The following is a 14,043-nucleotide window of genomic DNA, read 5'->3' as shown; positions in this document are numbered from 1 at the left end:
ATGCAGCCAAGACTTCCCAGTGGCTGAGCTCGGCATAGTCAGGCAGAGGTATCCTTAGAATCGGAACAGGGATGCGAGTCCTGTGGTTCCTGTACGTCCTTTTCTGGGAGGCTTGTTTTCTGTAAATTGAAAAGAAACTAAGAAGGTTTTTCAAAAAATGTGTTTTTGTACTGACTGCAAGTAATACCCAGTATATGTGTGTGGCTGAAAAAGGACCTGTCATTTCCCTGCTTGCAGTGGGCTGGCGTCCAGCCTGGCCACTTTCTTGGTCTGATTCACAGCATGAGGCAGCCGTGTGAGCCTGAGCACCAGTAACCAGGCCAGTGACAGGCCCAGGGCTACAGCTGGGCTGCCTGCTTCAGCCCCTGCTCCTGCCCCTTCAGAAGTAACCAGGAACTGGCAGTCAGAGGCTTGAGGTTGACTGCTGACAGCTGGGCTAGAGCTGGTGGCCTGCTGCCTCCTTCCACCTGACCCTTCCCATGCCCCACCTGCCTGAAACAAACTGTGGAGCGTGTCTGGGCCAGAGCTAATCCTAACAACAATAAACAAATCATTCTGCTTTTAGTCTGGGTCAGCCCTGGTTCACTGTGTAGCCCTAGGTCGGTCTGTCGTCGCAGTTTGGAGGTGAGGGGAAGGAGGAGTGACAAATTTCCTCCTTCATGGTGCCCTCTTGTGCCAGTGCAAACACATGGTGAAGTTACTGCGATAGTAGTCTAGGCCTGCTCCACTCATTAGCTGGATCAAATCAGAAAACAGCTTAAGTCTATTTCCAACCACCTAAAGGCGATCTTAGGTGATTCTCTGTGGCCTCTTCCACGTTAGTAAAAGCGAGAATGCTAGTGGGAATGTGCCACTTGAGGGTAAAAAAAATCACTTGTAAAATTTAGATTACAGCTCCCTCTGTTGGGTTTTTTACGACAGTTGTCACATAAAACAATAGTGTTGAGGTTAGTCTTGGTGTTTCCGTAATTAACGCAGCTTTTCATTCAGGAAAGTCCTCATCTCCCCACGCCTGACATAAATGTGCAATGTTTTATGATACCGCTTCATATCAAATGCTGAGATCTTATAATCAGAAGGCTGGGGAGGGCAAGTGTAGGAATTTTATGAGATTTGAATCTCAAACGCTGGTTACAGCCAGTGATCCTGTTTTGTTGAGCCTTTCAATGTTCCCAGAGATAGTGTTGGGAACAGTGGGAGTTCCTCTGAAAGCCACCCTTTTGATAAAAAAAGCTTTCACTTGGGAGAGTTGAGTGGAATTGGACCTTGGTGGCAGCCAGTGGTTTTAGATACACTCAGCTTTAATGTGTGTGTATATATGTACAGCCAGAATGTATCTGGATGCATATGTAGTTAGGAGTTTCTGATTCAAACTGCTAGGAGTTTGAACTGGAAAGCAGACTTTTTTTTCTTTTTCCTTTTTGGTTTTAATTCTCAAACCTAGCAAAAAAATAAGAAATTTCTCCTTTTCTGGTTAAGTGCAATACTCGGGAAGTAGGCATAAAACCATGCACCTCGTAATTTCAGTATATGTGGCAATTTTTGTTGCAATACTGTATAAATATTTAAAGTAACAATTCGCAGAACTGTAACCACAAAGGTAATTTAATGTTGCAGGAAATGGTCCTCATTCCAACAGCTCATATCCCTTTACATCTAAATAGAATTATGGTAGAGGGTAAAGTTATTAGTGGTAGGAAATAGTGATTTGGAAAAGGATTAGATGCAGAAGCTAATTTAAAGCAACAGTCCATGGTTTTTCCTTCAGAAATTTAAAAGTCATTAAAAGGAGAGACAAAGGTTCTTAACACCAGCAGTGTTGTGCAGTCACAATGGGTACCTCTTTCATTATGAACAAATAATACCAGCACATATTTTAAAGAGAAACTGGCATAAAGGCTGTTTGTGTCTCTGATCACTCAACTTGCTTTAAGGTAAAGAAATCAGAGAAGGAATAAATGAAGACCAAACTGTGCCTTCATTATTTGAAAGCTTTGGTCCATGTGAATATTAACGCTTGCATGTGAAGTCACCCCAGTGCAGTGATCTGGATTCCTGTTTTCCTCCAAGGCGTGCTATGGAATCTTAAAGGTACCCGAAGGGAGCTGGCTGTGTCGCACCTGTGTCCTGGGAATACATCCTCAGTGCCTCCTGTGTCCCAAAAGAGGAGGTGCCATGAAAGCCACCAGGACAGGGACCAAGTGGGCACATGTGAGCTGTGCTCTCTGGATTCCAGAGGTAAAAATTTCTGCTGTTTTTTCATTTGGATCATAGACGTCTCTCTGTCCTCATCCTTCTCGTTCTCTCCTCTGCCTTTTTTATGTTCTTGTGATTTAAGGTATCTGTCTGGCTTCATACTGGACTTGATTCTGATGAGTCTGCACAGTCTGTGAGGACTGGGAGAGTCTGCAGCTTACGTTCCATTAATTAATCACTTTGTCCCCTCCATTTAATCGGCAGTCACTTCTTGGTGTCATTGTGGCCTCTGAGTGACCTGTTAGAAAGCGTTAGCACTGTGCAGCCGCAGCTTCAGCGTCTCCCTTGTTGTCTGATGAATTTGTGTGTTCAGTTAGATGTATAATTTGCATGCATATGTCTGCTCTTGCATTATTTGCATAGGATGGACTCTATAAGATTTGAACTAAGACTTTTCTGAATAGTGGGGAGGTGAGGCTTTTTATTTTCTGTTATTTTTATAAGTAAAAGCTTTTTTGATCTATCTGTATATATACATGAAGAGTATAATAATGAAGCCTTGCACTTCTCTAGTTTGAATCCAGCTTAGCATCACATTATGCTGTAAATCAGAATGTTCACTTCTGAATAGGTGGGATTTGTGTTTAATATTGTACTTGGAATATTTCTGTTTTCTTTCTGGTAAGATCCACGGACCATTCTGGTGGGTGGTTTAATGTGAGGCGGTAGACAGGTCTGTCAGCACCATGACATCATGGGGATGGTTGCCTTGTTTTCTGAACCTTCTGCTCCCAAACACAGCCAGGCCTCGCTTTTGCAAAACTTAAAGGCAAATATTAAGATTCTGGGGTTTTGGTGGGGTTTTTTTGACATAGCAACCAGACGAAGTGTGCAATTCCTAGCTCTGCCTCAGGCGTGTATTTGCTTTTTAAGGAAGTTATCTTTGCAGTTGCACTTTTCCTTCCAGTCCTGCTTGTAGTTTCTGGCATTTCTTACACCTTTAGGATGAGAGAAGTTGAAGAAAAAAACCCAAATGTTTTATTCTCAAATTAAAAAAGAACACTATTTTTTCTCTCTGCTTTTGAAATGTCTTGGCTGGAAGTTCTCCTGGCTCTAAGCAGACTGGTTTTCCTAAGAGCTCCTTCCTGCATGTGATTGCCTTCATGCTCTCCCCAGCGGAAGAGGAACCTGCAGGTTTGGGAAGCAGGTGATGGCAGGACAGGGAGCACACTGCCTTCCCACCTGCCCGCCTCGCCCTGACTGAGGGAGGGAAACTTCTGGGAGAGCATCCAGATGGGAGAGGACACCTCTTCCCCTCCACAGCAATGCCCAAGCATGTTGGTGGGCAGGTGACCCCTGCCAGCAGGGGTGAGAAATGCCTCTTAGATCCATTCTCTCTCTTGGTCTCCCGTGTTTTCAACTGTAAAACAGTTCAGTTGCCAGAGAACCCACTGGGAACCTGCTAAAATGGCAGGTCAGTTCCTGCCTGAAGAGTCGTGGCCTTACGGGGTATGGGGACAAGGAAGACCCAAGGGTGAATACTTTAGGGGAGGAGAATGTGTTCTCATACATCTATTTTTTTTCTCCCCAAGATCGCAGCACATCGGAACTCCCCAAAAAGAGACAGGTGAATGGTAAAGTCACTGCCATTTCTTCTTATGGCCCGGAGAAAATGGAGCAAGGTAGAACACAGAGAGGAGTAGGCCATAAACACGTGTGTCTTGTTCCAAGAGGAACTCCATGGGTTGCCAAGTATAGGCTAGCATTATTGTAGGCAGTTGCACCAGGTGTTTTCCTGCATTAGCTCATTCAGTACTGTCTTAAAATGCTTTCTTCCCTCCCTTCCTTGTGAGCTAATGCTGTCCAAAGGCTTTCTTAACCATTGCTTGGCTGATGGGGACATATGAAGGTTTTTACTTTCCAAAGCATACCAAATTGTTGGTCTATATTCTTTTATTCTTCTATCTTTTTTTGTGTTTTAGTGCAAATGTGTAGTCTATTTCATCTTTTCTTAAACAGCATTCTTCAAAAGAAAGAAAAAAGTTTAAAAAATCAACCTTGAGAGCAGAAAACTTACACCGAGTGTTTTGGAATTGGAGGTCCTCCTCAGCCTCGGATAGCCCATTACAGTTACATCCTCCCTCAGTTCATGTGGTGTTGGCTGAAGTAGAAAGTAATTTTTCGTGCTGCAACTGGCAGGGTGTCAAGTAGCCTGTCCTTTGGTGCTGCTGTGGGTGGCCATGCTCCAGCCACCAACACAGGTCACTGTGCTTTTGGGGCTGCTGGGGGCACCCAGCAGGGCAGCAGAGGACTGGGGGTGACAATCAAGAGGGCAGCTCATGTGCATAGCAGCTGCAGAGAAGAGGCTTCAACAGCCCATTGTCTTCACTCTCTCCCACTCTTCACACTCCTTCAGAGTACAGTAGTCGAAAGGTAACCTGGTACAAGGTGAGGAAGTAATGGAGAAGGCAGTTATTTGTTCAAGCAGATGGATCATTTCTGCCCTGGGGTGGGAGGTTTTGGGGAACAAAAAGTTCGGCCTCTCTCCTGGATCCCTCTTGAGCAGCAAAGTTCAAACAGACTGTCTTGACTGCTCTTTTGAGTATCAGAAACATGCATGCAGCAGGAGGCCAGTATAAATAAGTGGCACCTGACTCTTTAAGTGCCTTTTTGTCCTTTTACAAAGTGGGGTCATGTAAACAGGCATCCTTACAGCCAGAGTGGACAATACTTCCAACACAAATGCTTCCTGACATTGAGTCTCTGGGGGGAAGGAGCAGGGAGAGCATTAAAGGGGGAAGAGACAGACAGGGAGAAGGTCTGTGTCAATTCCCAGCTCCTGCTGGGAAGCCCTTAGTCTCCAGAGAAATGCACAGAAGATTCTGGTTTCTTTTTGAAAACAGTGTAAACAACCTCACAAGTGGATTCAATCCCTTAATTCCCAAAGGAAGTCTTGCCTCTTAGTGTGGTGGTAACTGGGACAAGAGTTGCAGTCAGTCTTTGTGCAGTGCTGTTTCAGAAGTACCCGCCTGACTTGTAACTGGCTCTGTTTTGAGCAAGGTCATGTGAGGTTGATGAAAAGCTCTGTAGTTTTGGAAGCAAAAAAGCTACGTTTGCTGATGATTAAGAGTGTTGGATGTGATTTTGTGGAACTATTCATGTGTCTCAAGGACAGGTTTGTCACGTTCTCATCAGTTCATAGCAAGGTCACAACAGATTAAATTGTCATCTCTACCTGATGAGGGCATCTCATACTGCCTGCCTGGTCTCCTTTTCTGGTAAAACCCAGACCTTCTCTGAAGCATCTGCCTGTCTTCCTAATGAAGACTTCTGGAAATGCCATGCAGCAGGTTGACCTCACTAAGAGGGTGAAGTACTATTACAAATATAAATCTTATTTCAGTCAATTTGTGTAATTAATTCATGAATTGCTGATCAACTTCTTTTAATGTAGAAATGATGAGCCAAGTAATTTCTTCCAAAGCTGTCTCTTCCACCTACTTAAATGATCCTTGGAGCAATGCAGTGACAAGGAGAGAGTAGCAAAAATATTCAGTTTGAGCATGGCAACTGTGACTCTTGGACTTGATGTGCTTAGCACTGCTGTCTCTGGGTAAGTCTAACCCACAGAGCAGGTCTGCTGGTGCAGAGGCTTTCCTCCTCGGGGATTAAGCAGGTTGCAAAATCAATACGTGCGTCAAAGTGATTGTTGATGTACCCCCAAAGGGAAATTGTAAAGTCAACAGTTTAATTATCATGTGTTAACATAATACATGGAACTTGGTTTTCCCTAGGACAGGTTTATTATGGAGTTAATCTATGAAAATTACTGTAGCGTGACGCTTTTAAAGTTTTCTAGGAAAAATTGCTGTTCATACCTCAGTCTTAACTGCTCGCTTAAGGAATGGGCTCTATTCTGGCCTCAGCGCCACAGAGCATGACCTAGGAGCCGCCTTTCTTTGAGTTCTTAGGTCTGACCTCTGTGAGAGGAGGCCCCTATCCTACCACTGGAGATACAGGTCTGCTCTGTTCAGGTGAATTGTTCACAGAAAGCATGGAGATCTTCCTAGCTAGAATCAGCATTGTATTTCTCCTTCAGACAGGTAGCCCTCCAAACTGCTGAATCAAGAAGTGCGGTGTGAGCATCAAAATCTTAAGCTTTTGGACACTGGCTTGCTTCGGACAGAACAATTATCTCCATGAAATCTTCTGCCTTGTGCCGTTCTCATACTGGCATGGTTCTGCATGTTGGTCATTCAGAGCTGGCCAACTTTTTGTTTCTGGCCTTAGATAAATCTTGCCTGTTGGACTGTCTCAGGGATGCCTGCAGAGACAGTTCATGTCTGGTTTGGTATCCAAATTAGGGAGGATGACTGTTGTTTCCCAGCATGGACAACAGGCAGCTGAGAGATTTCTCTCATGATGGATATGTTGACGTTGGTATAACAAAGAACAAGAAAGGTATCCTGTGTTTATCTGAATTTTTCTTCTAGTATTAATATCCATAATCTGGTCTACCAGAGGCAAATGGATCATCCAGACTAAGTATGTCAAAACTGGCACAAGAGAATATACTGTGCTTTGCAGTAAGAGAAGTTTGTTGTATTCTTTCTCAAATGATACTTGATATGATCTGTAGTTAGGAAAGGTTTAGAATCACCTCTGGTTTTGGGAGTGCTTACTGAAGAGGCAGAGCTGATAGATCTGGTTCTGCCCCAGACTGTGAGCTGGCAGAAGTAGCTATCATAGCAGATCTGTGGACCTTAGAGAAGGTAAGTATGAGTAAGTGCTCCTATCTTGTTATTTCTAAAGTTAGACCTGTTAAAGCAGCACAGGAAAAACAACCAAAACAAAAAACTGAATGGGAGGGCAGTAAACATAAGCATCACTTACTGCAGTCTCTCAGCTGGCTGATAGTAAGGCATTCTGGAGGTACCTCAAATATTTTGAAGAATTGCCGCTTTTAGCCACCAGGTTAAACTAGTCATATTCCACACACTGTTTTTATGTAGGATCTTTTAGGGTCCCTTGCTGAGAAGTAAGAGCACGTGGAGATCTGACATTGGGATAAACGCATGGTCTTATTTCCTCTTCTGGTATGAATGGACAGCTTGGGTTTACTGCCTTGATAACTGCTCTCCATGCTTTTTGTTGTTGTTCCCAGGTTAGTATTGCGTGCCCCGAAAGGATGGAGCCAATCACAAAGGTGTCTCACATTCCACCAAGTCGATGGGCTCTAGTCTGTAGTTTATGCAAACTGAAAACTGGTGCTTGCATTCAGGTGCGTACTTGGCTGCAGTGACTTGACGTGGTGAGGCTGAGAAGGGCAGTTTTGGGTTTTTGTATTTTGTTTTTCCTGTGTTCAGAAGTGCTTTACAATGCCAGTGACTGTTGGATAAATGCCTACTTCTTCATAGCTCTTGGCCCTAGCCCAGAGATTGAGGAGTTAGTCTGAGTTGCCTTCTTTTGAATAAGGCTGAGATGTGTAAGGTCTGCATTAGGGATGGGTGAAAGGGTCTGTCCATTGAAAACTGTTCACAAACAAGAAAATATTAAATTGGATGATACCAACTTCACAAAGATCAACAGCTATTTTTAGGAGTGCTTAGGAAATATGTTTTAGTAGGGATGGACTTCTATGTAATTAAGATCATTTTTTTTTCTATTTTGTTTCTGTTTGAGGTTTATTGTACTGAATTTGGTTTATTTTGTCCGTAGTGTTCTGTGAAAAGCTGCATCACTGCCTTTCATGTCACCTGTGCCTTTGAGCATAGCTTAGAGATGAAGACGATCCTGGATGACGGGGATGAGGTCAAGTTCAAGTCGTATTGTCTAAAGCACAGCAAGAACAAACAGAATTCGCTGCCGGATGTGGAAGAGCACCCCAAGAGTGTGTCAGACCAGAAGCAAACGGAGAGCGAGAAAACCAGTTTGCGAGCCCAGAAGCTCCGAGAGCTGGAAGAGGAGTTTTACTCACTGGTTAAAGTGGAGGATGTCGCAGGAGAACTGGGCCTTCCTAAACTTGCCGTAGACTTCATCTACAATTACTGGAAATTAAAACGAAAAAGTAACTTTAACAAACCATTGTTTCCTCCCAAGGAGGATGAAGAAAATGGCTTGGTGCAGCCAAAAGAAGATAGCATTCATACTCGCATGAGGATGTTCATGCATTTGAGGCAAGACCTAGAGAGGGTAAGAACTGAACTGGTAAGGTTTTGAAAAACTGTTTTCAGAGTCCAAATAGGTGAAGCACAGGGGGATGATTTTAAAACCAGTAATTAAAAAAAAAAAAAAAAAAAGTCTATCAGCTTCAATCTTTTGATATGCTGCCCTGCCTGCTGGAGAGGCTTTCAGGAAGTGTGCCTTCTCAGCGCAGCGAGAGATCCAGTGTGGAAGGAGGGCTTCCTGATTTGCTTAGAGCTCATTCCTTAATGTATTTTAAGCTGCATGTTTATATGCAGAATGGACACATTTGCTAATTGACTATTTTGATTTCAGCTTCAACTGAGTAAACTTTTCTGGCCCAGCTGCAATAGTTTTTACTGATACAGATTCAATCACAAAAAAAGTGTTAATAGTAAGTGCAAACAGCAAAGGACTGGGGCAAGCTTAACAAATTCTTATCCTCCACCTTTTGTCTTGGGATGGGGGAGACTCCTCCTATATAATTAAAAAGATGGTTTATAATGGTTATAATAGAATAGTAAATATTAACTAGTTCCCTTAATTATTAGGACTCTCTTAGCCTAGATGTTCTGACTGCTGCCTGAAGTGCTACTGCTCATTAGCGGTCTGAAAATAACCCACTGAGCCTAGTGCTGCTTGTGGCTTTCCTGAGGAGGAGGAAAAGGAAATTATCTTTTTATTGGTAGCTAGCTGAGCTCTTATCAGATTGCCAGCTAGTTTGGGTATTTTGAAAAGATGGAATCCATCATCAAAACTCAGAGTAGTAATTTATAAGGACTGCACAGAGTACTTTTTTCTGGCAGCTGCTGGGGAAGGAAGCTGGGCTTGTTACCACTCGGAGGCTGCCCATCAGGTTGGCCTGGTGAGTAGTGATCACCTGGGGTTTTCAAGTGCTTAGGGATGGGTAGAGGATGTAAAAAATAACAAAATAAAGTAGATGTGTTCGATGTGATTCAGAGATGTAGGAGAAGAGAGGGTAAGGAAGAGCAGAAGAGAGGAAATAATGTTGTAAGAAAAAGGAAAACCATATTGGAGAGAGAAGTGAAAATCCAGGGAGATGAGTGTTGGAGCCAAGGCTTGGGCTTGTCACTGCACTTAATTCAATCTCAGATCTCTTTTTCTAGGACTGCTTTGGACATGGATCCTCATTTTGTAAAAAACTGAAAAGCCTAGAACATGCTTCAAATGGCGGGTTGGAATTCTGAGGCATTTTTAGTTTCAAGAGATTATTTCAAGCTTTTTAATTTTGTTTGACAAGTGGTTGGTTTCCATTTTGTTGAAATGGATGCACTTACTCTAAGGGGAGGTAACTCATAGTTTGAAATGTCCATCTCAGTTGCAGAACTTCTCATGCCACAGGTCTTTCTACTCAGTTATATCTTGGGATAAATATAAATTTGGGAATCTTGGAATTTCCTTCCTGGGGAGAGATGTTCTGGTTCTGAACAGATGGAGTTGAGTGCTGGGGGAAGTAAGCTTGGCAAATACCTTTCAACCAGCCCCTACACTGTCTGTGTTCTGAAAGGTCTTTCAAGTGTTTGTTAAAATCTTTCAGTGCATTTTCAAGTCCTCGTTACATGAGGTGAAAATGTTGCTATTAACTGTGAAATTGAAAGTAAAATTATGTGGAAAGAATTATGTGAAAGTAGAGTTATGTGAAACTGAATCACAGGGTAGTTGGGCTGGAAGAGATCTTTAAAGATAATCTAGTCCAGCGCCCTTGCCATGGGCAGGGACATGAACTAGATCAGGTTCCACAGAGCTCTGTCCAACCTCACCTTGAGCACTTTCTTACCATGAACATATCCACAGTTTATTTGGACAGCCTGTTCCAGTGTCTTGCCACCCTCACTACAGTGTCTTACTTACACACGTTCTAAACCTACCCTCCTTCAGTTTAAAACTGTTGCCCGTTGTCCTGTCACTGCAGGCCCTGGTCTGTCTTGTAATCCCCTTTCATACAATGAAAGGCTGGAATAATGTCTCCCTGGAGCCTTGTCTTCTGCAGGTTTAACGACCCAGCTCTCTCAGCCTGTCCTTACAGGAGAGCTGTTCCATCCTCTGGACCTGCTGGATGCAGTACTCCAGGTGGGGTCTCATGAGGACAGAGTAGAGGGGTGGGATCACCCTCCTTGACCTACTGGCTGTTTCTTTTGATTCAGCATAAAACTGGCTTTCTGGGGTGCAAGCACATGTTGCTAGCTCAAGTCCAGTTTTTCACGTGCTGGTGCCCCGAAGTCCTTACCCAAAGGGCTGCTCTTAATCCATTCATACCTCAGCCTGTATGATCCTGGAGATTGGCCAGGCTCAGGTGCAGGACCTTGCACGTGGCCTTGTTGAACCTCATGAGTGAATGCAATGGAGTTGAAAAAGAAACTGATAAAAGGGTCAGCCAAAATGTGTACATTGCACAAGACGACAGAGGTGATCTGCGTGTTGGTTTTGGTCCAAACAGGCCAATTGTCTTGGGTAGCTTTGTAAAAAGTATTACTTGAAATATTGTAGTGATTTTAGGGGAAGCAGACATAGCATATCTGTTAAAAATCATTCTGTGAAACACTTTTCAGGGAAATTCTCAGAGAATCCAGCATTGTCTGCAGTAACATCCTCAGCATCATACGTAGTGAAAGCAGACCTACAGTGAAACAGTCTTAGAAATTACTGACTTTTCTTCTGCCTGCTGGGAATTTTGGGTTTGCACACTGCTCTTGTAGATGGAAATACGTTCTGCTGTCTTGCAGAGTATATTTAAGGCATTCTTTAAATTGGCAATTAAAAAAAAAATTCCAGTATATTTTGTGTTGGATTTGTAGTTACATACTACAAAAAAAGTAGTAACATTCACAAGAACTTTGCCAGGGGCTCTTGCATACAATGTTGTTTCAATTCTGTTGTTGATGCACTTTTTAAAACTACATCAGGATCTGTTTTTTAATGGCCTGTTAAGTCTCCTGTTATTTCTCCATAGGTAAGAAATCTCTGCTACATGGTAAGCAGGAGGGAGAAGCTGAAGTTGTCTCACAGTAAAGTACACGAACAGGTCTTCAATTTGCAAGTCCAGCTCATTAATCAGGAAATTGCTGCAGGTAATCATACCAACGTGAAATACTGACAAATTCTGTTTGTATTTAAACTAAAAATTGTGTTCTTTTCTTAATGTTTTTAACATTGTAAATCTGCCTTTAAAAACTTCCTTCAAATACACGGTCAACAAAAGTAGCGACACGCACGAACCTTTTAATCTCTTAAAATATTTACTTGGATATTTCTTTATTTTATGGCTGTTCCTGGTGTGTGCTTGTTAGTTATGAATCACTGTGGGCACCCAGATAGCAAAAGTGAGCTGATGGGGATCTCTAGCTTCTGCTTCCTTGGGCTGCTGTTTTCTGGTGCTGTTTCTCCATGGCAAGCTCTGCCTTGCTGCTTGGTTCTCCTGCTGAGGTTTCTTGCTTGCTGCCAGTACTTTGGTTCCTTCAGGCAAAAGAGCAGAGTGATGGACAGGAATCACCGTTCTTCTCACATTGCCTTCCACACTTGATGACCAACTCAAAGAGGTGTTTCTTAGCCTGCCATCTGCAGTTGCTCTCCTTCCTTCAAAAAGAGTTTAAGTACTCTGGTTTTTAATGGTGAACAGTAACTGGTTAGGAATGCTGACTTACCAAACCCACTCTGCCTGTTGTTCTTATAGTGACCATTCTGAAATTAGGAACACATTTGGAAAGAGGGAGAGTATACATTACAGTGCAATTACTTTTTTTTTTAATAGGGCAGGCAGCTATTTCTTCAGTGTGAAATTAAGAGCTGTCTGTTCTTTCAAGATGTATGTTAGATTTTTAATGACCAACTTAGAGTGAAGTCTTTGTGCTTTTTGTCCTCTACCCCTGAAACATGGATAGGTTTCATTAGTGGAAAAAGCCACAAGGTGGGCTTTTTTTTAAACTGTTTTAGATTGAACTAGTACTTTGTGGAAACAGCAGTACTTTGGTTTTGCATAAATGCATCTTATTAGAAATGTTTACTAAATTTATTTTGTCTTTACAAATAGAAGTTTTTCTAATCCTTATTAGAATAGCTTGATAGCTACTTTGTAATGGTGCTGTATGCGTATGATGTCATAAAGAGTAATATATTGAGGTGAAAAGATTTTTAAAGTTTAGAGACATTTTATAATAGAAAGAGAGAGAGTTGAACTAAGTCCAAATGGAATCTGTTTGAAGCATTGTTTTTTCTCCATCCAAAACTGAATTATTAACCTTTTTTATAGCTTTGTTGGAACTACTTCAGTCATATCTCAGAGTTGGTTCAATTCACTGGCTTAAAGCCATGTAGAAAGGGCACATTGTTGTTTTTAATGGAAATATTAAAACGCTTACCTAAAATTTGAAACTGTGGATAATTTGGAACAGGTGTCATTATCCCAACTCTACTCTAATGTCCTAAAATAATTTCACACTAATTGTTTGCAAATGCTTCTTAGTGTGGAATGACCTTCTAATGGACTGTAAAACTTGTTACAGATAACAAAATGATTACTTTCTTTTTAATGATTTTTTTTTTTCCCCCCTTCATCCCCTTGTCTTTCTCATGTAGGCCATACCCTGACAAGTGCACTAGAGAACACGCTGTTCTACCCACCTCCCAGGATCACCCTGAAGTTAAAAATGCCCAAATCGGCCCTAGGAGATTGCAAAAATAACTCGCTGAAGCCTGGCAACAGAGCGCTTTCTCCTGACAGCAACAGCGCCGTTTACAGCAAGCGGAGCGTGTCGATGGCAAAGGAATCGTTTGAAATTAGAGCAAAATCCTACTCCAGGTACCAGCACGACGGCAGGAGTAACGGGCTGCTGGCAGGGATCGGCAAGCCGCGGGGCGAGGCGAAGGACTGCGGCCCCACGCCGGAGTTTTACCGGGGCCAGCCCTCCGGGAAGCCCCTGGCGCTCCAGGCTGCCTTGCACGGACAGGCTGCCATTGGGAACGGCCGGGTGCAGCAGGAGAACTCGAGGCTGGCGGCCAAGTCCAACGGTCTGATGGGCAGGGCTGGAGACGTGAGCCAGAAAGACAGCTCCAGCCAGACGCCCTACGAACAGGAGTCCGTCCTCACGGCTCACTTGGCCAGCCAGAGCGGTTTCAGAAAATCCACCATAGAACATTTTAGCCGGTCCTTTAAAGAGGCCACCAACAGTCTGGTGAGGACCACGGAAGATCTCCGGTGCTGTGAAAAGCCAACGAGAAGACTCGCGACCAAAGATCGCTTATGGAGCAAGCAGACGCTTGAAGGGGCTCCCTACCAGGACAACGACGGGTACTGTCCTGACTTGGAGCTGAGTGACTCTGAAGCAGAGAGTGATGAAAACAAAGAGCAAGTGAGGTTAAGACGAAGTAGCTCAGAGAGAGAAAGCCCTAGCAAGGACTTTGGAAGAGATTGTCACAGTAGAAACAAAAAGAATATGATTTCTCACGGTTCGGTACAGAGGTGATTAGAAGCCCCCACGGGGTAACTCGGCCTTTATTCCATGTATTCCAGTGTACCAGTGCAAAACTTGGCATCAGGAGGTTCCAGAAAATAGTCCAGGACCTACATCAGTGAGAGTGGCAGTAGGAGGGGGGCAGGGGGAGAAGCCGGAGCGGTTTTGTGGGGCTGTGAACCGGCTCGCTGTCGTG

The 14,043-nt window shown here is 43.3% G+C and overlaps 1 protein-coding gene across 1 annotated transcript in view; it reads left to right on the top strand.

Annotated features, from left to right (window-relative positions):
- The window catches only part of JADE3 (jade family PHD finger 3), a 29,116-nt gene extending 15,257 nt beyond the window's left edge, over positions 1-13,859 (top strand). Inside the window, exons 6-10 of the mRNA XM_008946947.1 lie at positions 2,071-2,238; positions 7,361-7,477; positions 7,915-8,388; positions 11,351-11,468; positions 12,973-13,859. Coding sequence (XP_008945195.1) covers positions 2,071-2,238; positions 7,361-7,477; positions 7,915-8,388; positions 11,351-11,468; positions 12,973-13,859 — 1,764 coding nt within the window. The remainder of the gene's footprint in view (positions 1-2,070; positions 2,239-7,360; positions 7,478-7,914; positions 8,389-11,350; positions 11,469-12,972) is intronic.
- Positions 13,860-14,043: the final 184 nt, after the last annotated feature.

The sequence above is a fragment of the Merops nubicus genome, unplaced genomic scaffold, assembly GCF_000691845.1.
Source record: "Merops nubicus isolate BGI_N331 unplaced genomic scaffold, ASM69184v1 scaffold22549, whole genome shotgun sequence".
In the NCBI taxonomy this organism is placed as follows: domain Eukaryota; kingdom Metazoa; phylum Chordata; class Aves; order Coraciiformes; family Meropidae; genus Merops; species Merops nubicus.
This window is presented reverse-complemented; position numbering and strand designations above follow the sequence as displayed.